Source organism: Blennius ocellaris (genome assembly GCF_963422515.1).
Source record: "Blennius ocellaris genome assembly, chromosome: 18".
NCBI classification, from domain to species: domain Eukaryota; kingdom Metazoa; phylum Chordata; class Actinopteri; order Blenniiformes; family Blenniidae; genus Blennius; species Blennius ocellaris.
The window spans coordinates 24,329,414-24,353,907 of NC_137667.1; the positions used below are offsets into that span (position 1 = coordinate 24,329,414).

A 24,494-nucleotide genomic window follows, 5' to 3' on the forward strand; every position below is an offset into this window, starting at 1 on the left:
CTCCCCCCTCACCTCATCTACTGCCCGGAGAACTCTGTAACACCCCCCTCACCTCATCTACTGCCCGGAGAACTCTGTAACACCCCCCTCACCTCATCTACTGCCCGGAGAACTCTGTAACACCCCCCTCACCTCACCTACTGCCCAGAGAACTCTGTAACTCCCCCCTCACCTCATCTACTGCCCGGAGAACTCTGTAACTCCCCCCTCACCTCATGTACTGCCCGGAGAACTCTGTAACTCCCCCCTCACCTCATCTACTGCCCGGAGAACTCTGTAACTCCCCCCTCACCTCATGTGCTGCCCGGACAACTCTGTAACTCCCCCCTCACCTCATGTGCTGCCCGGAGAACTCTGTAACTCCCCCCTCACCTCATGTGCTGCCCGGAGAACTCTGTAACTCCCCCCTCACCTCACCTACTGCCCAGAGAACTCTGTAACTCCCCCCTCACCTCACCTACTGCCCGGAGAACTCTGTAACACCCCCCTCACCTCACCTACTGCCCGGAGAACTCTGTAACACCCCCCTCACCTCACCTACTGCCCGGAGAACTCTGTAACACCCCCCTCACCTCACCTACTGCCCAGAGAACTCTGTAACACCCCCCTCACCTCATGTACTGCCCAGAGAACTCTGTAACACCCCCCTCACCTCATGTACTGCCCGGAGAACTCTGTAACTCCCCCCTCACCTCATGTACTGCCCGGAGAACTCTGTAACTCCCCCCTCACCTCACCTACTGCCCGGAGAACTCTGTAACTCCCCCCTCACCTCATCAACTGCCCGGAGAACTCTGTAACACCCCCCTCACCTCACCTACTGCCCGGAGAACTCTGTAACTCCCCCCTCACCTCACCTACTGCCCGGAGAACTCTGTAACACCCCCCTCACCTCATCTACTGCCCGGAGAACTCTGCAACACCCCTCTCACCTCACCTACTGCCCGGAGAACTCTGTAACACCCCCCTCACCTCACCTACTGCCCGGAGAACTCTGTAACTCCCCCCTCACCTCAAGTACTGCCCGGAGAACTCTGTAACACCCCCCTCACCTCACCTACTGCTCGGAGAACTCTGTAACACCCCTCTCACCTCACCTACTGCCCAGAGAACTCTGTAACACCCCTCTCACCTCATCTACTGCCCAGAGAACTCCGTAACACCCCCCTCACCTCACCTACTGCCCAGAGAACTCTGTAACACCCCCCTCACCTCATCTACTGCCCGGAGAACTCTGTAACACCCCTCTCACCTCACCTACTGCCCAGAGAACTCTGTAACACCCCTCTCACCTCACCTACTGCCCGGAGAACTCTGTAACACCCCTCTCACCTCATCTACTGCCCAGAGAACTCTGTAACACCCCCCTCACCTCACCTACTGCCCAGAGAACTCTGTAACACCCCCCTCACCTCATCTACTGCCCGGAGAACTCTGTAACACCCCTCTCACCTCACCTACTGCCCGGAGAACTCTGTAACACCCCCCTCACCTCACCTACTGCCCAGAGAACTCTGTAACACCCCTCTCACCTCACCTACTGCCCAGAGAACTCTGTAACACCCCCCTCACCTCACCTACTGCCCAGAGAACTCTGTAACACCCCTCTCACCTCACCTACTGCCCAGAGAACTCTGTAACACCCCCCTCACCTCACCTACTGCCCAGAGAACTCTGTAACACCCCTCTCACCTCACCTACTGCCCAGAGAACTCTGTAACTCCCCCCTCACCTCATGTACTGCCCAGAGAACTCTGTAACACCCCCCTCACCTCACCTACTGCCCAGAGAACTCTGTAACACCCCCCTCACCTCACCTACTGCCCAGAGAACTCTGTAACTCCCCCCTCACCTCATGTACTGCCCAGAGAACTCTGTAACACCCCCCTCACCTCATGTACTGCCCGGAGAACTCTGTAACACCCCCCTCACCTCACCTACTGCTCAGAGAACTCTGTAACACCCCTCTCACCTCACCTACTGCCCAGAGAACTCTGTAACACCCCTCTCACCTCATCTACTGCCCAGAGAACTCTGTAACACCCCTCTCACCTCATCTACTGCCCAGAGAACTCTGTAACACCCCCCTCACCTCACCTACTGCCCAGAGAACTCTGTAACACCCCCCTCACCTCACCTACTGCCCGGAGAACTCTGTAACACCCCCCTCACCTCACCTACTGCCCAGAGAACTCTGTAACACCCCCCTCACCTCACCTACTGCCCAGAGAACTCTGTAACTCCCCCCTCACCTCACCTACTGCCCAGAGAACTCTGTAACACCCCCCTCACCTCACCTACTGCCCAGAGAACTCTGTAACACCCCCCTCACCTCACCTACTGCCCAGAGAACTCTATAACACCCCTCTCACCTCACCTACTGCCCAGAGAACTCTGTAACACCCCCCTCACCTCACCTACTGCCCAGAGAACTCTGTAACACCCCCCTCACCTCATGTACTGCCCGGAGAACTCTGTAACACCCCCCTCACCTCACCTACTGCCCAGAGAACTCTGTAACACCCCTCTCACCTCATCTACTGCCCAGAGAACTCTGTAACACCCCTCTCACCTCACCTACTGCCCAGAGAACTCTGTAACACCCCCCTCACCTCACCTACTGCCCGGAGAACTCTGTAACACCCCCCTCACCTCACCTACTGCCCAGAGAACTCTGTAACACCCCCCTCACCTCACCTACTGCCCGGACAACTCTGTAACACCCCCCTCACCTCACCTACTGCCCGGAGAACTCTGTAACACCCCCCTCACCTCACCTACTGCCCAGAGAACTCTGTAACTCCCCCCTCACCTCACCTACTGCCCGGACAACTCTGTAACACCCCCCTCACCTCACCTACTGCCCGGAGAACTCTGTAACACCCCCCTCACCTCACCTACTGCCCGGACAACTCTGTAACACCCCCCTCACCTCACCTACTGCCCGGACAACTCTGTAACACCCCCCTCACCTCACCTACTGCCCGGAGAACTCTGTAACACCCCCCTCACCTCATCTACTGCCCGGACAACTCTGTAACACCCCCCTCACCTCACCTACTGCCCGGACAACTCTGTAACACCCCCCTCACCTCACCTACTGCCCGGACAACTCTGTAACACCCCCCTCACCTCACCTACTGCCCGGACAACTCTGTAACACCCCCCTCACCTCACCTACTGCCCGGACAACTCTGTAACACCCCCCTCACCTCACCTACTGCCCGGACAACTCTGTAACACCCCCCTCACCTCACCTACTGCCTTACTCTGTACATGCCCCTGTATACTCTCTTTTTGAAGCTGTAAGAACAAGATGAAATTTCGGCAGTGACGTCAGCAAGCTACCGAAAAAAAGGCTTTTTCTGCAGGACTATTCATACTCCGCAAGACGCTGCCAAACTCGCAGGCCACACCCCCTCACAGCAGCCACACGTCTGTGAAGCGGCGTTTTAACTTTTCAACTGCACAATTTGTCACCTCGTGTGCCGTCAGAGATGCATTTTTCTGAACTGTTTCAGTAATAAAAGAAAGTTTTTGTACGAGTGCGATGTTTGTCCGGTTTTAACTGAAGGAGCTGACAGCTTTGAGTGATGCGTTCAGGTGCATCACGACACAGAAGCGACAAGCTAACTATGATTAAAATATGACTGATAGTGATTAGCAAGCTGGAACACGCGTGTGCAGCGCCCGTCACTGTTGAAGTCTCGGTAGTGCTGCTCCTACACAGTTCGGCCATGATGGTTGGCACTGCCCAAACAGATTTGTTCGACCAGAAGGACCTCGCTAAAGGAAGTGACGTAATTTTGTTCAGCAGCACATGTCACTGCCGAACCTTCGTCTTGTTCTTATGGAGTATGAATTGGCCTTAACTCCCTCCTCACCTCATCAACTGGCTTATGACTAATGTGACTGACTGACAGTCCATCTGTCAGGAGAGCCTTTGTGTTGAGCTGTGCTGACTGAAGGAAGACAAAAGACCTTTGGTAAGCTGAGGTTTTCCACTCCTGTCCTCTCCTCTCATCTCATCACCCCTTGTCTCCCCTCCTCTCCTCTCCTCTCCTCCGCTCCTTTCCACTGCCCTCCCCTCCCATCTCCTCCCCTCCTCTTCTCTGTCCTCCCCTCCCCTCGTCTCCTCTCAGAACCATGAGTTGAATGCTGGGAGAATTGGTCTGACCCTGGTGGTTGCCGGGATGGTGGGCTCCATCCTCTGTGGCCTGTGGCTGGATCACACAAAGACGTACAAGTATGTAACTTATCCACACACACTGTCAGGAGTCCTGTCTATAAACCTTTGCCCGTAACTGATCGGAAGTAAAGATTTATTACACGGTCATAATTACAGAAGTTTCCCTCAACTCATTGTTGGATAGTTGTAAACAGACGGTCAAAACAGAGTGAAAGTTTTCCGTTTTCACCACGGCCATACCTATTTGCAGAAGTTAATTAATCAAGCTAATTGTGTCTCCACAATTTCTGTCTCTAACTAATCAGTGTTGAAAGAACAGAAACAGATGATTCTTTATCTCTGATGAGCTCAAATGACTGAATCTGGTCTTGTTTGTGCTCCTCTTTTCACAGAATGACGACTCTGGTTGTGTACGGCCTGTCATTTGTGGGCATGGTGGTTTTCACCTTTACCCTGGACCTGGACAACATCTACCTTGTCTTCGTCACTGCGGGAGTCCTCGGGTACGAGCGTCCTCAGCATTTAGTTAATCTGAACACTGACCCTGACTGGTGTAACTTCAGCTAGCATCCAGATGATAGAGCATCTCCCTCCTCTAACATCCAGATTACAGAGCATCTTCTAACACGAACATCTAGATTATAGAGCAACTTCTAGCACTAACATCAGATTATAGAGCATCTTCTAACACTAACATCCAGATTTTAGAGCATCATCCTCCTGACGTAACTTCAGGGAGTGTTCGTATTCCCCTTATTGGACCAGAGTTCTCTTCAGGGAAAAACCGTTTCGTTTGGACAACATTACCACGAACTCTGACCTGGAGCTAACAAGCAATCTCTGGTCCTCTTGAAAACATAGATCTCGGTTTGTTTTAAACAATCTTGACAGACGTTTCTTAGTCTGTGATGACTTGGCTGCCATTTCCTCTACTGGAGTCGCTCCACTGGGTTTTCTGAAGTCCACAGTCAACGCATGTTGATGGCCTCCAGGCCACGCCGCTAAGACACAGTGCCACAGGTTGATGGCCTCCAGGCCACGCCGCTAAGACACAGTGCCACAGGTTGATGGCCTCCAGGCTACGCTGCTAAGACACAGTGCCACAGGTTGATGGCCTCCAGGCTACGCTGCTAAGACACAGTGCCACAGGTTGATGGCCTCCAGGCCACGCCGCTAAGACACAGTGCCACAGGTTGATGGCCTCCAGGCCACGCTGCTAAGACACAGTGCCACAGGTTGATGGCCTCCAGGCCACACTGCTAAGACACAGTGCCACAGGTTGATGGCCTCCAGGCCACACCGCTAAGACACAGTGCCACAGGTTGATGGCCTCCAGGCTACGCTGCTAAGACACAGTGCCACAGGTTGATGGCCTCCAGGCTACGCTGCTAAGACACAGTGCCACAGGTTGATGGCCTCCAGGCCACGCCGCTAAGACACAGTGCCACAGGTTGATGGCCTCCAGGCTACGCTGCTAAGACACAGTGCCACAGGTTGATGGCCTCCAAGCCACGCTGCTAAGACACAGTGCCACAGGTTGATGACCTCCAGGCCACACTGCTAAGATGCAGTGCCACAGGTTGATGGCCTCCAGGCCACACTGCTAAGATGCAGTGCCACAGGTTGATGGCCTCCAGGCCACGCCGCTAAGACACAGTGCCACAGGTTGATGGCCTCCAGGCCACGCCGCTAAGACACAGTGCCACAGGTTGATGGCCTCCAGGCTACGCTGCTAAGACACAGTGCCACAGGTTGATGGCCTCCAGGCTACGCTGCTAAGACACAGTGCCACAGGTTGATGGCCTCCAGGCCACGCCGCTAAGACACAGTGCCACAGGTTGATGGCCTCCAGGCCACGCTGCTAAGACACAGTGCCACAGGTTGATGGCCTCCAGGCCACACTGCTAAGACACAGTGCCACAGGTTGATGGCCTCCAGGCCACGCCGCTAAGACACAGTGCCACAGGTTGATGGCCTCCAGGCTACGCTGCTAAGACACAGTGCCACAGGTTGATGGCCTCCAGGCTACGCTGCTAAGACACAGTGCCACAGGTTGATGGCCTCCAGGCCACGCCGCTAAGACACAGTGCCACAGGTTGATGGCCTCCAGGCCACGCTGCTAAGACACAGTGCCACAGGTTGATGGCCTCCAGGCCACACTGCTAAGACACAGTGCCACAGGTTGATGGCCTCCAGGCCACGCTGCTAAGACACAGTGCCACAGGTTGATGGCCTCCAGGCCACACTGCTAAGACACAGTGCCACAGGTTGATGGCCTCCAGGCTACGCTGCTAAGACACAGTGCCACAGGTTGATGGCCTCCAGGCTACGCTGCTAAGATGCAGTGCCACAGGTTGATGGCCTCCAGGCCACGCTGCTAAGACACAGTGCCACAGGTTGATGGCCTCCAAGCCACGCTGCTAAGACACAGTGCCACAGGTTGATGACCTCCAGGCCACACTGCTAAGATGCAGTGCCACAGGTTGATGGCCTCCAGGCCACACTGCTAAGATGCAGTGCCACAGGTTGATGGCCTCCAGGCCACGCCGCTAAGACACAGTGCCACAGGATGATGGCCTCCAGGCCACGCCGCTAAGACACAGTGCCACAGGTTGATGGCCTCCAAGCCACGCTGCTAAGACACAGTGCCACAGGTTGATGACCTCCAGGCCACACTGCTAAGATGCAGTGCCACAGGTTGATGGCCTCCAGGCTATGCTGCTAAGACACAGTGCCACAGGTTGATGGCCTCCAGGCCACGCTGCTAAGACACAGTGCCACAGGTTGATGGCCTCCAGGCCACGCTGCTAAGACACAGTGCCACAGGTTGATGGCCTCCAGGCCACGCTGCTAAGACACAGTGCCACAGGTTGATGGCCTCCAGGCCACACTGCTAAGACACAGTGCCACAGGTTGATGACCTCCAGGCCACGCCGCTAAGACACAGTGCCACAGGTTGATGGCCTCCAGGCTACGCCGCTAAGACACAGTGCCACAGGTTGATGGCCTCCAGGCTACGCCGCTAAGACACAGTGCCACAGGTTGATGGCCTCCAGGCCACGCTGCTAAGATGCAGTGCCACAGGTTGATGGCCTCCAGGCTACGCTGCTAAGACACAGTGCCACAGGTTGATGGCCTCCAGGCCACGCTGCTAAGACACAGTGCCACAGGTTGATGGCCTCCAGGCCACGCCGCTAAGACACAGTGCCACAGGTTGATGGCCTCCAGGCCACGCTGCTAAGATGCAGTGCCACAGGTTGATGGCCTCCAGGCCACGCTGCTAAGATGCAGTGCCACAGGTTGATGGCCTCCAGGCCACGCTGCTAAGATGCAGTGCCACAGGTTGATGGCCTCCAGGCCACGCTGCTAAGATGCAGTGCCACAGGTTGATGGCCTCCAGGCCACGCTGCTAAGACACAGTGCCACAGGTTGATGGCCTCCAGGCCACGCTGCTAAGACACAGTGCCACAGGTTGATGGCCTCCAGGCCACGCTGCTAAGACACAGTGCCACAGGTTGATGGCCTCCAGGCCACGCCGCTAAGACACAGTGCCACAGGTTGATGGCCTCCAGGCCACGCTGCTAAGACACAGTGCCACAGGTTGATGGCCTCCAGGCTACGCTGCTAAGACACAGTGCCACAGGTTGATGGCCTCCAGGCCACACTGCTAAGACACAGTGCCACAGGTTGATGGCCTCCAGGCCACGCCGCTAAGACACAGTGCCACAGGTTGATGGCCTCCAGGCTACGCCGCTAAGACACAGTGCCACAGGTTGATGGCCTCCAGGCCACGCTGCTAAGATGCAGTGCCACAGGTTGATGACCTCCAGGCCACACTGCTAAGACACAGTGCCACAGGTTGATGGCCTCCAGGCCACGCTGCTAAGACACAGTGCCACAGGTTGATGACCTCCAGGCCACACTGCTAAGATGCAGTGCCACAGGTTGGTGATCTCCAGGCTACGCTGCTAAGACACAGTGCCACAGGTTGATGGCCTCCAGGCCACGCCGCTAAGACACAGTGCCACAGGATGATGGCCTCCAGGCCACGCCGCTAAGACACAGTGCCACAGGTTGATGGCCTCCAGGCCACGCCGCTAAGACACAGTGCCACAGGTTGATGGCCTCCAGGCTATGCTGCTAAGACACAGTGCCACAGGTTGATGGCCTCCAGGCCACGCTGCTAAGACACAGTGCCACAGGTTGATGACCTCCAGGCCACACTGCTAAGACACAGTGCCACAGGTTGATGGCCTCCAGGCCACGCTGCTAAGACACAGTGCCACAGGTTGATGGCCTCCAGGCCACGCTGCTAAAACACAGTGCCACAGGTTGATGGCCTCCAGGCCACACTGCTAAGACACAGTGCCACAGGTTGATGGCCTCCAGGCCACGCCGCTAAGACACAGTGCCACAGGTTGATGGCCTCCAGGCTACGCCGCTAAGACACAGTGCCACAGGTTGATGGCCTCCAGGCCACGCTGCTAAGATGCAGTGCCACAGGTTGATGACCTCCAGGTCACACTGCTAAGACACAGTGCCACAGGTTGATGGCCTCCAGGCCACACTGCTAAGACACAGTGCCACAGGTTGATGGCCTCCAGGCTACGCCGCTAAGACACAGTGCCACAGGTTGATGGCCTCCAGGCTACGCTGCTAAGACACAGTGCCACAGGTTGATGGCCTCCAGGCCACGCCGCTAAGACACAGTGCCACAGGTTGATGACCTCCAGGCCACGCCGCTAAGACACAGTGCCACAGGTTGATGACCTCCAGGCCACGCCGCTAAGACACAGTGCCACAGGTTGATGACCTCCAGGCCACACTGCTAAGATGCAGTGCCACAGGTTGGTGACCTCCAGGCTACGCTGCTAAGATGCAGTGCCACAGGTTGATGGCCTCCAGGCCACGCTGCTAAGACACAGTGCCACAGGTTGATGGCCTCCAGGCCACGCTGCTAAGACACAGTGCCACAGGTTGATGGCCTCCAGGCCACACTGCTAAGATGCAGTGCCACAGGTTGATGACCTCCAGGCCACGCTGCTAAGACACAGTGCCACAGGTTGATGGCCTCCAGGCCACACTGCTAAGATGCAGTGCCACAGGTTGATGGCCTCCAGGCCACACTGCTAAGATGCAGTGCCACAGGTTGATGACCTCCAGGCCACGCTGCTAAGACACAGTGCCACAGGTTGATGGCCTCCAGGCCACACTGCTAAGATGCAGTGCCACAGGTTGATGGCCTCCAGGCCACGCTGCTAAGACACAGTGCCACAGGTTGATGGCCTCCAGGCCACACTGCTAAGATGCAGTGCCACAGGTTGATGGCCTCCAGGCCACACTGCTAAGATGCAGTGCCACAGGTTGATGGCCTCCAGGCCACGCCGCTAAGACACAGTGCCACAGGTTGATGACCTCCAGGCCACACTGCTAAGACACAGTGCCACAGGTTGATGGCCTCCAGGCCACGCTGCTAAGACACAGTGCCACAGGTTGATGGCCTCCAGGCCACACTGCTAAGATGCAGTGCCACAGGTTGATGACCTCCAGGCCACGCTGCTAAGACACAGTGCCACAGGTTGATGGCCTCCAGGCCACACTGCTAAGATGCAGTGCCACAGGTTGATGGCCTCCAGGCCACACTGCTAAGATGCAGTGCCACAGGTTGATGACCTCCAGGCCACGCTGCTAAGACACAGTGCCACAGGTTGATGGCCTCCAGGCCACACTGCTAAGATGCAGTGCCACAGGTTGATGGCCTCCAGGCCACGCTGCTAAGACACAGTGCCACAGGTTGATGGCCTCCAGGCCACACTGCTAAGATGCAGTGCCACAGGTTGATGGCCTCCAGGCCACACTGCTAAGATGCAGTGCCACAGGTTGATGACCTCCAGGCCACGCCGCTAAGACACAGTGCCACAGGTTGATGACCTCCAGGCCACACTGCTAAGATGCAGTGCCACAGGTTGATGGCCTCCAGGCCACACTGCTAAGATGCAGTGCCACAGGTTGATGGCCTCCAGGCCACGCTGCTAAGATGCAGTGCCACAGGTTGATGACCTCCAGGCCACGCTGCTAAGACACAGTGCCACAGGTTGATGGCCTCCAGGCCACACTGCTAAGATGCAGTGCCACAGGTTGATGGCCTCCAGGCCACGCTGCTAAGACACAGTGCCACAGGTTGATGGCCTCCAGGCCACGCTGCTAAGATGCAGTGCCACAGGTTGATGGCCTCCAGGCCACACTGCTAAGATGCAGTGCCACAGGTTGATGGCCTCCAGGCCACGCTGCTAAGACACAGTGCCACAGGTTGATGGCCTCCAGGCCACGCTGCTAAGACACAGTGCCACAGGTTGATGGCCTCCAGGCCACACTGCTAAGATGCAGTGCCACAGGTTGATGGCCTCCAGGCCACGCTGCTAAGACACAGTGCCACAGGTTGATGGCCTCCAGGCCACACTGCTAAGATGCAGTGCCACAGGTTGATGGCCTCCAGGCCACACTGCTAAGATGCAGTGCCACAGGTTGATGACCTCCAGGCCACGCCGCTAAGACACAGTGCCACAGGTTGATGACCTCCAGGCCACACTGCTAAGATGCAGTGCCACAGGTTGGTGACCTCCAGGCCACGCCGCTAAGACACAGTGCCACAGGTTGATGGCCTCCAGGCTACGCTGCTAAGACACAGTGCCACAGGTTGATGGCCTCCAGGCTACGCTGCTAAGACACAGTGCCACAGGTTGATGGCCTCCAGGCCACGCCGCTAAGACACAGTGCCACAGGTTGATGGCCTCCAGGCCACGCCGCTAAGACACAGTGCCACAGGTTGATGGCCTCCAGGCCACGCTGCTAAGATGCAGTGCCACAGGTTGATGGCCTCCAGGCCACGCCGCTAAGACACAGTGCCACAGGTTGATGGCCTCCAGGCCACGCCGCTAAGACACAGTGCCACAGGTTGATGGCCTCCAGGCTACGCTGCTAAGATGCAGTGCCACAGGTTGATGGCCTCCAGGCCACGCTGCTAAGACACAGTGCCACAGGTTGATGACCTCCAGGCTACGCTGCTAAGATGCAGTGCCACAGGTTGATGGCCTCCAGGCCACGCTGCTAAGATGCAGTGCCACAGGTTGATGGCCTCCAGGCTACGCTGCTAAGATGCAGTGCCACAGGTTGGTGACCTCCAGGCTACGCTGCTAAGATGCAGTGCCACAGGTTGATGGCCTCCAGGCTACGCCGCTAAGACACAGTGCCACAGGTTGATGGCCTCCAGGCCACGCCGCTAAGACACAGTGCCACAGGTTGATGGCCTCCAGGCTACGCTGCTAAGATGCAGTGCCACAGGTTGATGGCCTCCAGGCCACGCTGCTAAGATGCAGTGCCACAGGTTGATGGCCTCCAGGCTACGCTGCTAAGATGCAGTGCCACAGGTTGGTGACCTCCAGGCTACGCTGCTAAGATGCAGTGCCACAGGTTGATGGCCTCCAGGCTACGCCGCTAAGACACAGTGCCACAGGTTGATGGCCTCCAGGCCACGCCGCTAAGACACAGTGCCACAGGTTGGTGACCTCCAGGCTACGCTGCTAAGATGCAGTGCCACAGGTTGGTGACCTCCAGGCCACACTGCTAAGATGCAGTGCCACAGGTTGATGGCCTCCAGGCTACGCCGCTAAGACGCACTCATTAATGCAAAAGGATTGAGTGCATAGAAATTTAGAGACTTTTCAGAAGCCTGACATTTCTGCTTAGAACATAATTTTTTTCTTTATCTTATGTGATATTTTAATTTTCCGAGACACTGAATTTTAGGTTTTCTTACTCCTGTAAGCCATAATCAACATTTCAAGAAATAAAGGCTTGAAATATTTCACTCTGTGTCTTCAGCCTATATCATATATGGGTTTGACTTTCTGAAATGAGTGAAATATTAAACATTTTCTTGATATTGTGGTGTGCACCTGAGGGGGAGGTTCTCCCAAACAGAATGGAGTGGGTTAGGGTTAGGGTTAGAAGCCAGCAGCAGTGCAGTCCCCGGCGGCGCGGGGGCCGGAGCGCCCGTTGTGTATGCCGCGGCTGTCAGATTACCTGAGTTTTGGCCACATCATCCGGAACCGTGGTTCCAGCACATCAAGGCTATTTCCACGTCGTCGCAGCTCTGGACTCTTCCACCACCCGCCGAGTGATGGGGCGGCTTCGGGACCCGCCAGGGCAAGGAAAGTATGCCGCCCTCAAAACTCAACTCCTGCGGCTATTCCAGCTGTCCGACACCGAGCGAGCTGAGCGTTTCCTGTCTCTCAATGGCTTGAGAGACAGAAAACCCACGGAGCTAATGGAGAACATGTTGGCGCTTCGGGGATCGGGGGACACGGGAGTTCCTGTTCATCCACCAGTTTCTACGTCAACTCCCAGCTCCGGTGTTCTCCTCCTTCTCCTGCACTTTGGGGAAGGGGGAAGCGGTGTCCCTCGCTAATATCTTAGCTCCAGGGGATGTGTACCAGTGGCGTCTAGTTGAGTTTCCCGAACTGACAGTCCCCACCTTTGACACTTCAGACACTTCCTCCAGCTCCTCCGGTGGCACCCCAAGGTGTTCCAAGGCCAGCCATGAGACATAGTCCCTCCAGCGTGTCCTGGGTCTGCCCTGAGGCCTCCTACCGGAGGGACATGCCCGGAACACATCCCTAGGGAGGCGTCCGGGGGGCATCCGAAACAGGTGCCCGAGCCACCTCTGCTGGCTCCTCTCGATGTGGAGGAGCAGCGGCTCTACTCCGAGCTCCTCCCTGGTGGCTGAGCTCCTCACCCTATCTCTAAGGGTACGCCCAGCCACCCTACGGAGGAAGCTCATTTCAGCCACTTGTATACGGGATCTCGTTCTTTCGGTCATGACCCATAGTTCATGACCATAGGTGAGGGTCGGAACAAAGATCGACCGGTAAATCGAGAGCTTCACCTTTTGGCTCAGCTCCTTCTTCACCACGACGGACCGATACAACGTCCGCATAACTGCAGACGCTGTACCGATCCGCCTGTCGATCTCACGCTCCATCTTCCCCCCACTCATGAACAAGACCACGAGATACTTGAACTCCTCCACTTCGGACAAGGGCACTCCACCGACCTGAAGGGGGCAAGCCACCTTTTTCTGGTCGAGAACCATGGCCTTGGATTTAGAGGTGCTGATCCTCATTCCAGTTGCTTCACAGTCGGCTGCGAACCGCACCAGAGCACGCTGAAGGTCCAGGCTTGATGAAGCCAGCAGAACCACATCATCTGCAAAAAGCCGATCCCTGTCAAAGAGCTGGGTTCCAGCATCCCAGCTGTGAGTGGAGGTGAGCCCGACTATATCTAGACAATATCTCTCAAACTCTCGCACAAGCTCGGGCTCCTTCCTCCCCAGCGAGGTCACGTTCCATGTCCCGAAAACCAGATTCTGTGTCCGGGTATTCGGGTCATCGAGGCCCTTGCCATCGACTGCCACCCAATCCACACTGCAGCCAACCCCTATGGTAGCCTCTGTGGGTGGTGGGCACACAGGAGGAAGAGGAGGGGCCGGGCAACGTCTCTCCTCTCTTTCGATGTTTGTCCATGCGGTGTGTAGGGATTTCTTACCTCATATGGGTCACTAGGAACCATTTCTGTTGTGGTTGGATATCGATAATGATTAATAATTATCAAAGATAATTATTAATTATGTTATTGAAATTTAATCTGATCTGTATCAGATTACCTCGGAGCACCACCTGTCGTAACAGGAAATGATAGCCAATTCAGTTCTATCAGTCTCATAAGACATACTAAACAGTTGATCAGGAATTTGAATTAATAGTTAAATTAATTACAATTACCAGAATTAACAGTAAAGATTGAAGGATTTTGGAGTTCTTGACACAGAAGAGGTTGACATTTCATTCACCTTTGTGCACATTAATAAAACAGCAAGTATGATTCCAAAAATTATATTTATTAACAATGAAAACAAATAAACACAGATTATAACTACCTATATACAGCTTGGTGTGTGTAGGTGTGTGTGTGTGGAGAGAGAGAGAGAGAGGTGGAGGGAGTGTGTGTGAGACGTGATGGAACTACAAAACAAGATGGCGGATCACAAGAAACTACATTCCAAATGGAGGTTATCAGAAAGCAGGAATTCTGTCCTGAGTCTCGACCATGTGCTGGGAGAACAATGGAACATGGAAGCTAATTTTTAGCGTCTGCTTCCTGTGTGTCTCTGCTAAAGGACCATTTCTATAATGAGTTTATGTGAATGCGACTTGGTTTGTAAAATGTCTGGAGTTATCAGATGGTGTTCAGTTACTGTGTGATGTTGTCTTTGATGTGATATGTGTAGGATTGTGAGTTAACTAGTTAGTAAAGCAAAGATTAGCATGCAAACCCTGTGTCTGTGGCAGAGCTAACGTTGGTTTACAGGTTGATAACTGCTCCTAATATCATTATCTATAGAACTCAATCACTGTAACAGAACCAACACATCTTCATGAAAGTTAAACAGTTCTATGCATAGCATCAGGTTTAACTAATCTCAGGTAAAGCCCAGTTGTTACCACTTCCTTGAAGGAGTTCAGTTGTTGTCCTGACTGGAAGGAAGTTGGTGTCTTCTCCTGTAGTTAGCACCTCCTGCTAACTGTGTTTGGCTGCTTCTGCAGGCTGAAGAGAAGAAGATGGAGTTGACTATTCAGAAGTCTTTCTTTGCAGCTCCTGGTTGTTCCTTTTGTCCAGACTGAGGAGCTGGTTGCTCAGGCCTGTGATGGTTTTCCCTCGTGGTCAGATCAGCAAAGGAGTTGAGGAGTGACGGCCCCTGGTTGCAGGCCTCTAGTGTTAGCTGTATGCTACCGCTGAGTGAGAGGAGCTGTTGAGATGCAGCTCCCCCCGGTGTTCACAGGAGAAGACTCTCCGCAAGACTACCTTTGCAGGCTTTTTGTTGAAGGTTTGTGGATTTGAAGGTGTCAAATCCTGAGAGCTTCAACCAATCAGTGACTGGCTGATTGCATGGAGGAAGTGTCTTTTGAGCAGAAAGTGGGGGACGATCTGCTGTGGCAAAAGGTCCCCCCCCACTGGGCGTGATGAAGGTCAATCACATTCCTGGGTCAGAATTCATATGTCATGACTGTGTATCATGACAAATGAAAATTGTCTTTCCCTAGAAATGAACAAACTTTCTGTGGTCTTGTGAGATCCCAACATATATAACCTGAGTATATAACTAACAATGAGTTTTTACCCAGTATTTTTAATAGAGTTCTATAGGTTTTATGGAAGCAAACTAATCACAGGTAGAGTTAATTATACTTTGTGATCAAAACGGCCTCACAAATGAGCCAGAAGCTGGACTCCTGACCCTGACTTTTCCACAGAGATGGTGGAATTTGCAGACTTGTCTTCCAGGCTGCTGTGTTACTCTCATAACTTGCATTCAAAACAATCACTGAAAGCTCGGTCTCAAGCTGTTTTACCTTCAAACACACCTGCTGAAGGTGTGTTTACCTGTCAACAAAGACAACGGCTTCAAGATTTTGAATGTTTAGTCTTGTCTCAGATTATTAAGAGAGATAAAAAGACATTAGCCTGATGAACTCAAAGAGGGAGATTAATTTGATTTTCTTCAGCCATAAAACTGTCACCTTGTGTCTTTCAGGTTCTTCATGACGGGTTACTTGCCGCTGGGATTTGAGTTTGGGGTTGAAATCACCTACCCAGAGTCTGAAGCGACTTCATCAGGTCTCCTCAATGCTTTTGCTCAGGTGAGTCTGATTACAGCGTATGGACTCTATTTGGGACAGGGCCAGTCTGATCCAGTATCAGTATCGGGTTCTGATACCACATAATTCACAGATCGGAAATGTCCGATCCAACCTGCAGAGATTTCTGATCCATGAAGCCTCGTCTGCTTTACTTTTTACTGAAACGACTCCACAGTGTTTCCCTGCCGCTGCTCTGGTTGCTGGCTGCAAACTGTGGACTGGATTTGCTGAAGGGAGGCGGGTCTCAATGAGACGTGGACTGAGTCAGGAAATCCATTCTACAGTTTGCAGCCAGCTGACAGGCTAACGTAACAGCACTGTGCTATCACACTGTTCATGACAACATGTTGCTGTTTGGATGGATTTTACGCTCAAAACGCCGCAAAGCAGCAACGTGGATGTCATCAAAGCAAAGCAGCAACATGGATGTTATCAAAGCAACGCAGTGATGTGGATGTTATCAAAGCAACACAGCAGCGTGGCTGTTATCAAAGCAACGTAGCAGCGTGGCTGTTATCAAAGCAACGCAGCAACGTGGCTGTTATCAAAGCAACGCAGCAACGTGGCTGTTATCAAAGCAACGTAGCAGCGTGGCTGTTATCAAAGCAACGCAGCAACGTGGCTGTTATCAAAGCAACGCAGCAATGTGAATGTTATCAAAGCCATTGTCCAGTGTTGGGATCTCACAATACCACGGAAAGTTTGTTCATTTCTAGGGAAAGACAATTTTCATTTGTAACGATACACAGTCATGACATGAATTTGGAGCCAGGAATGTGATTGACCATCACACCCAGTGGGGGGGACCTTTTGCCACGGCAGACCTATGCAAATCCCTGCCGCTTTCTGCTCAAAAGACACTTCCCCCATGCACTCAGCCAGTCATCGATTGGGTGAGGCTCTCAGGATTTAACACCTTCGAATCCCCCAAGCTTCACCAAAAGCCTTTGGAAGAGACTCCTCAAGCCAGTCTGGCTCCGAGTCTTGCCCCGAGTCTTCCCCGGTGAACACCAGGGAGGAGCTGCGTCCGAGAAGTTCCCCTCACAAATTGCTTTTGCTCCGGTTCTTCGATGGAGGACGTGGGTTGCTGGAGGCAACTCACCCAATGTTAGCAAACAGCTAGCACCAAAGGCCTGCAACCAGGGGCCTTCGCTCCTCAACTCCTCTGCTGACCCGACCGCGAGGGTCAGACCTTCCCCTGAGCCAGAGACCAGCACCCAGAGTCTGATCTGATTGTAACTGTTTAGTATGTCTTATGAGACTGATATAACTGAATTGGTTATCATTTCCTGTTAAGACAGGTGGTGCTCTGAGTTATCCGATACAGATCAGATTAAATTCCAATAACATAGTTAATAACTATCTTTGATAATTATTAATCATTATCGATAGCCAACCACAGCATAAATGGTTCCTAGTGACCCATATGAGGTAAGAAGTCCCTACACACCGCATGGACAAACATCGAAAGAGAGGAGAGACGTTGCCCGGCCCCTCCTCTTCCTCCTGTGTGCCCACCACCCACAGAGGCTACCATAGGGGTTGGCTGCAGTGTGGATTGGGAAATCCACACTGGGAAAGTAAGAAATCCCTACACCAGCGAGACGTCAGCATTTTAAAACTCCAGCTCTCCAGGAGAACAGCTGACATCAAAACAATGAACAGCAGCTCCTCCACTGTCAGCAGGAGATTCACACCTCCGTGAAGCTGCGTCCTACTCCACACTAAACTCCATGAAAATAGTCCCAATGGTTGGAGTTACGTTAGAACTGGAGACATTCTGTTGGTGCTGCGTGGCTAAAGCATGTCTCCAGGGATTAATAAAGTGATTGAGAGCTTTTAGAGACAGAACTAGTTTATTATGAGATGATGACGTCACGCAGACCCCACATTGTCCACATGGAACAAAAATACTTTGTACTGCTTCCTTTTCTGACCTTCTACTAACCTCAAGTTGCCTTTTGAGAAAATACATGCAAACATTCCTACATTTCATACTTTACTGTAGAGAGGAGTTTATTACTGCCTCATGTAAAACCAACAATAATGATAATAATATTAAAGCAAACAAAGCTCAGGTATCGGAATAGTATCGGTATCTGCAGATATCTACATTGTGGTATCGGGATCGGATTGGAAGTGGAAAAAAAACCTGGATCGGCGCTTCCCTAGACTCTATGAAGCCACATTTGGAGAAAACAATCTGCAATGTTTCACAGATGGAACAAAACAAATCTTGAGACGGCAACTGATTGAAACCTGTTGTCAGTAACGATTGTGGCTGCTGGACGAAGGAAACATGTTTCTACTTTATGTATTCTGATTCAGTGCAAATGCATAATTTGTGCATTTTTGTTTCAGAAAAGTTTCACATTTACACTTCAACATTTTTATAATGAAGTCTTTTTACAGAGAAATAGGCGTCAGAAAAGCTGAAAATGATGTAGTTTTCATGTTGGCCCACTGGTATTCTTTGTTTTTGTAATGAAACCACACACACATGCAGCAGACAACAATATGCTATAAACATCAACAATGAGATGGATGACTAAGTTGGATTGCAAGTCTTTTCAAAAAGTTGCGTTTTCAGTGGCTCCGAGCACAGTCCAGAAAATGACTAATTGCTGCCATCCATGGTGCACAGTAGCAGCATTCCAGAAAAGTTAAATTTTTCTATATTTCCACAGAGGTAGAGTTGGAGCATTTTCAAAATGTTGCATTTTTCCCTTCCCTGTTTCCATGAAGATGAGTCAGAACATTTTCCAAAAGTTTCATTTCCCTCCGTTTCCATGGAGACAGGATTGGAGGGTTTTCAAAAACTTGTGTTCTTCCTGTTTCCATGGAGACTCAGCCTAAGTTTTTTCAAAACATTGCATTTTTCCCATTTCCATGGAGACCAAACGATTATAAAAAATAAAAAAAAAAACTGCCCCCCCCCAACTTAAAAAAAAAAAAAAAGTTGCTTTTCCACCAAGATGGGGTTGAATTGTTTTCAAAAAGTTCCATGTTTCCACAAAGATGTAGTTTTCACGTGAAAACATTGTCATGTAATCAAGGCCCTGGAGCAGGAGTGTCCAACCTTGATCCTGGGGGGCCGGCGTCCTGCAGGGTTTAGCCCCTTCCCTGATTGCAATGAGGGGCTCGTTATTGGGCTTTTTCACAACCTTGGTGATGACATGAGCACTAGATTCAGGTATACTAAAGCAGGACGTGACTAAAACATGGAGGGCAGGGGCCCTCTAGGACCGTGGTTGAGCACCCTGCTCTCGGGGATACATACTACTGTATTGTATTGTATTGTTGACCCTGTGTGCAGTTTTGATCAGTTTCCTTACTTGCTGCTTGTGGGTTGGGTTGCAGATATTTGGAATCATTTTCACTCTGATTCAAGGAAAACTGACCACGGACTACAATCCACTGGCTGGAAATCTCTTCCTGTGTGCTTGGATCTTCCTGGGAGTGCTGCTCACTGGTAGGCTCTATGTTGTGACTGTGGGTCTCATTAGACAAATCAAATGATAAATGTCATGTTTTATTGTTGTGGTTGTTGTGTATGTTTCAGCCTTAATCAAATCGGAACTGAAAAGACACAACATCAACATGGCAGCAGATAGCAACCACCTTCAAGCAGTAAGTGCTAATGGAACTTAACTAACATCCACATTATGGAGCATCTTCCGCTTGATGGAACTTCAGCTAACATCCAGATAAGACAAGGTTTGACATACCAGAATCCAAAGGTTGTATAATAAGGAAGACACTTTCCAACATGCAGTTACTGATTAAAGTCTCTTTCCCCCACGATGCTGTAGCTCTTCTTCGTCCTTTGGCCTTTGAAGACGACAGCATTTATTCTTAACTCGCTGTTTTTCCTGCTGCCGGCGTCATGTGACCTTCAGCTGAGACAGATTCTTGAACTGTCCTCTGCCCCCCCCCCCCCAGAGCAGAGCGTCTTGTCAGATGGAAACAAAGCCTCTGTGTCCCCACCACATCGTGCAATATAAATCTGTTTGAAACTTGATTGCCACCTTCCCACCATCCTGCTGAGTTCATTCACACCGTTCTTCCCTCAACACAAGCTTGAATTTAGGTACTGGAGTTCCTCAAGCAGTGGTTCCGGGTACCTGTAATGTTAGAATTTCCACTGAAAGGCCACAATATCAAAGATAAGAAGTTGCTGACTGACAGTATAAAGTAGGGGTGTCAAAAATAAGGCCTGTGGGCCAGAACCGGCCCCCAAGAGGCTCCAATCCTCTAAACCAGTGTTTTTCAACCTTTTTGAGCCAAGGCACACTTTTTTCTTTGGAAAAATCTGGAGGCACAACACCAGCCGAAAATGTTAAAATTTGAAATTCTGTAGCCTATATAACAATATAAAGTCATTCTCATCAATGCTTTATCAACAGGAATCAAATAAATACAGAAAAAAAGTATTTCCCAATTTCTTTTTTTTAATTTTCACTCCGTCAGTGTGAAACCTGGACCTGATGGATGAAGAGCTGAGATCCTGGTTCACATTCTTCCTTTTCAAAAACTTCTCCATCACTGCTACTGACACAGTACTTTGATACAAGATGGGAGCAGCCGCAGGTGGTGGTGATTAACCACACTGACGTCTGTTAAGTTTCGATTTCACTGGCAAAGTTCTGTGCTGCCATCTATTGGCGAAGAGTATTGTCGCGATCACGGAGTTGCAGGGCATGATGGGAGTTCAGGTTATGTGTTGCCGGAGGTTATTGAGGGTTATTGTTGGGGCTGTTGTGTGTGTTGATTTGTGCTTGTGTTGTGTTTTTGTTCCTCGGTTCAGATAGTTCATTATTTCGTCTAGTTTGGTTTGTTGGATGTTGGTGTGCAACCATGAGTGAGAAATGTGTTGTGTGGAGTGTCTTCCTGTTATGAAGTTCAAGTTACGTTTGTTCATGTCAAAATAAGAGCCTCTGGTGATCAGCTGGCAGAAAAAGAAACTAGACTCAGAGCAATTCTCCCGCGGCGCTCGCCACAGTATTTATACATGATTACTCTGCACACTGCTCTCACATGAGAGCAAATGCTTTTTTAGAAAAAAATGTGAAATTGGATAGATTCCCACGGCACACCTGACTACACGGCAAAGTGGTTGAAAAACACTGGTCTAAACCACCTAGCAAACTGGCCAATCTTTAAGAAAACATAGATTTTTTTTCTTAACAAATTCTTCAGATTCGCGACACAATAGTGACACTTACGGTGAGATATTGGAGACGCTGCCATGAAAGTTATCAAACTAACATTAGACTCAAAGCCATACTGCCAGGGGGCGTTTGTAAAACACCCAGAATGCAACAGCTCCAAGACATTTGAATATTTCACTGCAACATTTTGCACCAGAGGGTTTCATTAAATTTGGCTTCATGTTGAGCTCTTTCTCTCTTATATATAAATAAATAAATCAGGTCAATCCACTCATTCATGGTTGGTGTACCTAACACTATCAACATTTTCATCATGTGTACTCGACAAAGAAAGACTTTAAAATAACATTAAAGGTTTGGAAACATTATGTCACTCAATTATTTCTGTTTTAACAGAACTAATTGGCCTTTCCAACATATCATTAGAAAGGCTGATGACCTTTACAATGTGGTATAACTTGTAATGATCAGGCTTTCCCAGAATGAGCCATGCAACAAAATGTGTGGGCAGCGCCCTCCAAAAATGTGCCAAAACGCCCTGCAATCTTCTCCAGTCAGCATTTACTCTGGTTAAAAGGTGCATTTTTGAGGAGTTTATTTTACCAGCCCAGCCCACTCAGGATAGAATTGGTATCATGTTGAACCTAAAACTGGTCAATCTTTTAAAGAACTTTAGATGGACAGGAAGAATTTACTGCTCATATTCATCAACAATCAAGTTGAAAAGTGTTCCTGCTGGATGGTTTTCCTAACGAAGCCCTAAATTTCTCTCGTAGCTTTCCACCGAGTGTCCCAGGGAAAAAACCAATGGAGTCAAGATGGAGCCGTCCATCAGCTTCTCCAGAGAAACTTCTCTCTGACCCGCTGAGCAGGGGAACCTGGAGACAGAGCGAGGACGGAGATCAACACTGACTCATTCAGACGTTCTGTGGACGCACTGAGGAAACATTTCTTCTGGGGAAGGACAAGTAGGCAGAAAAACTTTTCACGGCACGTTACCCGTGCTGTAAGTCCTTCCCGTGGTCGTGGTACCAAAATGCAGTTTTGAAAGAGAAGCTTTCAGATGCAGATTTCCTGATTCTCTACTGGATGACTTCTGTGATTGTTTTCATGGCGCTGGGCCAACGTTTCCTGAGTTTACTTGAATTATTATCCTTCGATGATTTGCAGTTGTAAAACACCATGTAAACATTGTCACTGTCGTGTTTCAGTAATCCAAGACTAAAGGCTGATTCATCCTCCATAAGAACAAGAAGAACGTTGGGCAGTCATATTTTAATCATATTTAGCTTGTAACCTCGCTACTGAGTCCCGCAGCTCGTTAACATGTCAGCAAGCGGGATTACATAATGCACCTGAACGCATCACTCAGCTCCTTCAGTTCAAACCAGACCAACATGGCGGCTCAGACACAAACTCTTTTATTACTGAAACAGTTCAGAGAAATGTGTTTCTGAAAACATTGGAAGTGAGAAATAAGCTGTGCCGTTGAAATGTGTGCCTGCCGTGAGGGGGGCGTGGTCTACGAGTTTGACAGCTTCTTCACGGAGGATGAATCTCCTGCAGAAAAAGCCTTTTGTTCGGCAGCTGACTGACGTCACTGCCCAACTTTTCTTCTTGTTCTTATAAGAGCTGCAGGGGCCTTCAGGCCCGTTGCACTACAATGTTTTCAAGTAATACTTTACTTGCATTTCGGGTATCGCTGGAAATGAAATTGCAAAATTGTGAAAATGCAACTTTTCAACAACACTCCAACTCTGTCTCCATGGAAACAGAGGAAAACACAACTTTAGCCCTGTTTCCAAGGAGATGGACTCAGAGCGTTTTTGAAAACACACATTTTTGAAAACTCTGCATAACAAACATACAAAAATGCAACTAAATGCATTTATTTATTTTAAAGGTGCCACTTACCATGATAACAATCCAACTGTGTCCAGTGTGTGCGTTTGTGTGGGTGTGTGTGTGCGCGCGCTCCCTGATACACTCTAAACTCTTCTGATTAAACTGTGAAACTTACTGACGAACACAACAAAGTTCTGAAAGAGTGTGTGTGTGTGTGTGTGTTAAAATCAGCCACTTGTGACCCAACATGCAAACTACATTGTTTTCAGTATTTCTGAATATTTTCAAAACGTTCCCATGTACATGCAAAACTTCTTAAACTAAGATGCAGAAACGATGCGTTTCCACTTTAAATGTGTAAACAAGGCCAAACTTTGACATAAATAAATGTCCTTCAATCTGTGTTGGAAGGGCTACAATAGAAAACATGAACTCATTTTGCAGGGGTTAACTTTCCAATAAGATATGACATTAAACCTTGAATGTGCAGACACAATTCTTTTAAAACGTGGATAAGATTGTCAACTTTCCGATCACACAACTGTCCCTGAACGCACCATCTCACAAGGATGATAAATGGTAAAGAATGCTTCTGAAAATAGTGTTTTTCATCATGTGTGACTTTTCTTTATAACAAATGCACAACAGCCTCGATAGCTATTTTTTATTAGCTCAGATTTTATCGTGAAACTGTGATTTGAGAAAAAAATGGTTAAAAGACACAACTTCAGTGTTTTGCAGCACAAAACCACCGTGGACCAAACACAAGGTGTTTGAAAGTTCAGTGCACAAATTCCAATTTTTATATGCAAAAAGTGTGTTTTCACACATGATTTTAACGTTGTGTTGGAAGCACAGACGCAGAAAACCTCTGGAGAGGTTATTACTGAAGCGGCCAGAAACTCATTTGAATGCTGCAAACTTCTGTTCAGCCGGCATCAACTCTGCAAGCTTTATGACCAAAAGGGCTGTTTTCACCATTTACCACCAAAATAACGTTTGTCAGGAGCCACAATACATGGTAATGATCTGAAATAAAGAATAAAGAAAGATTCTATTCATGACATTCAATAGTTACAATTTCAGTATATTTGAACATCATTTTTGTTTTTGTTATAGCTGTTTTTGCCATTTTATGCATCTTGACAATTTTGCTGTTTTAGTTATATTATCCATTTTGAGCCTTTTTTTTTTACCATTTGTATTTTTATGATTACCTACATGGACAGAATTTCTTTGTTCTCTTTTGATCCTGTGGTCCCCAAACCGGACCCCCTCCAGAGGGGGTCCAGTTTGGGGACCACAGGATCTCATCTCTGCTATTTGCGGATGATGTGGTTCTGTTGGCCCCATCAAGCCTGGATCTCCAGCGTGCACTGACACGGTTCGCAGCCGAGTGTGAAGCAGCTGGGATGAGGATCAGCACCTCTAAATCCCAGGCCATGGTTCTCCACCGGAACAAGGTGGCTTGCCCCCTCCAGGTCGGTGGAGTGCCCTTGTCCCAAGTGGAGGAGTTTAAGTATCTTGGGGTCT

General features: G+C 50.3%; 1 protein-coding gene across 1 annotated transcript in view; it reads left to right on the forward strand.

The window, feature by feature from the left end:
* The window catches only part of flvcr1 (FLVCR choline and heme transporter 1), a 33,218-nt gene extending 10,704 nt beyond the window's left edge, over positions 1–22,514 (forward strand). The window contains exons 5-10 of the mRNA XM_080514476.1: positions 4,143–4,246; positions 4,582–4,692; positions 15,840–15,945; positions 19,306–19,417; positions 19,508–19,575; positions 21,893–22,514. Coding sequence (XP_080370602.1) covers positions 4,143–4,246; positions 4,582–4,692; positions 15,840–15,945; positions 19,306–19,417; positions 19,508–19,575; positions 21,893–21,976 — 585 coding nt within the window. The 3' untranslated portion in view covers positions 21,977–22,514. The remainder of the gene's footprint in view (positions 1–4,142; positions 4,247–4,581; positions 4,693–15,839; positions 15,946–19,305; positions 19,418–19,507; positions 19,576–21,892) is intronic.
* The last annotated feature ends 1,980 nt before the right edge of the window (positions 22,515–24,494 follow it).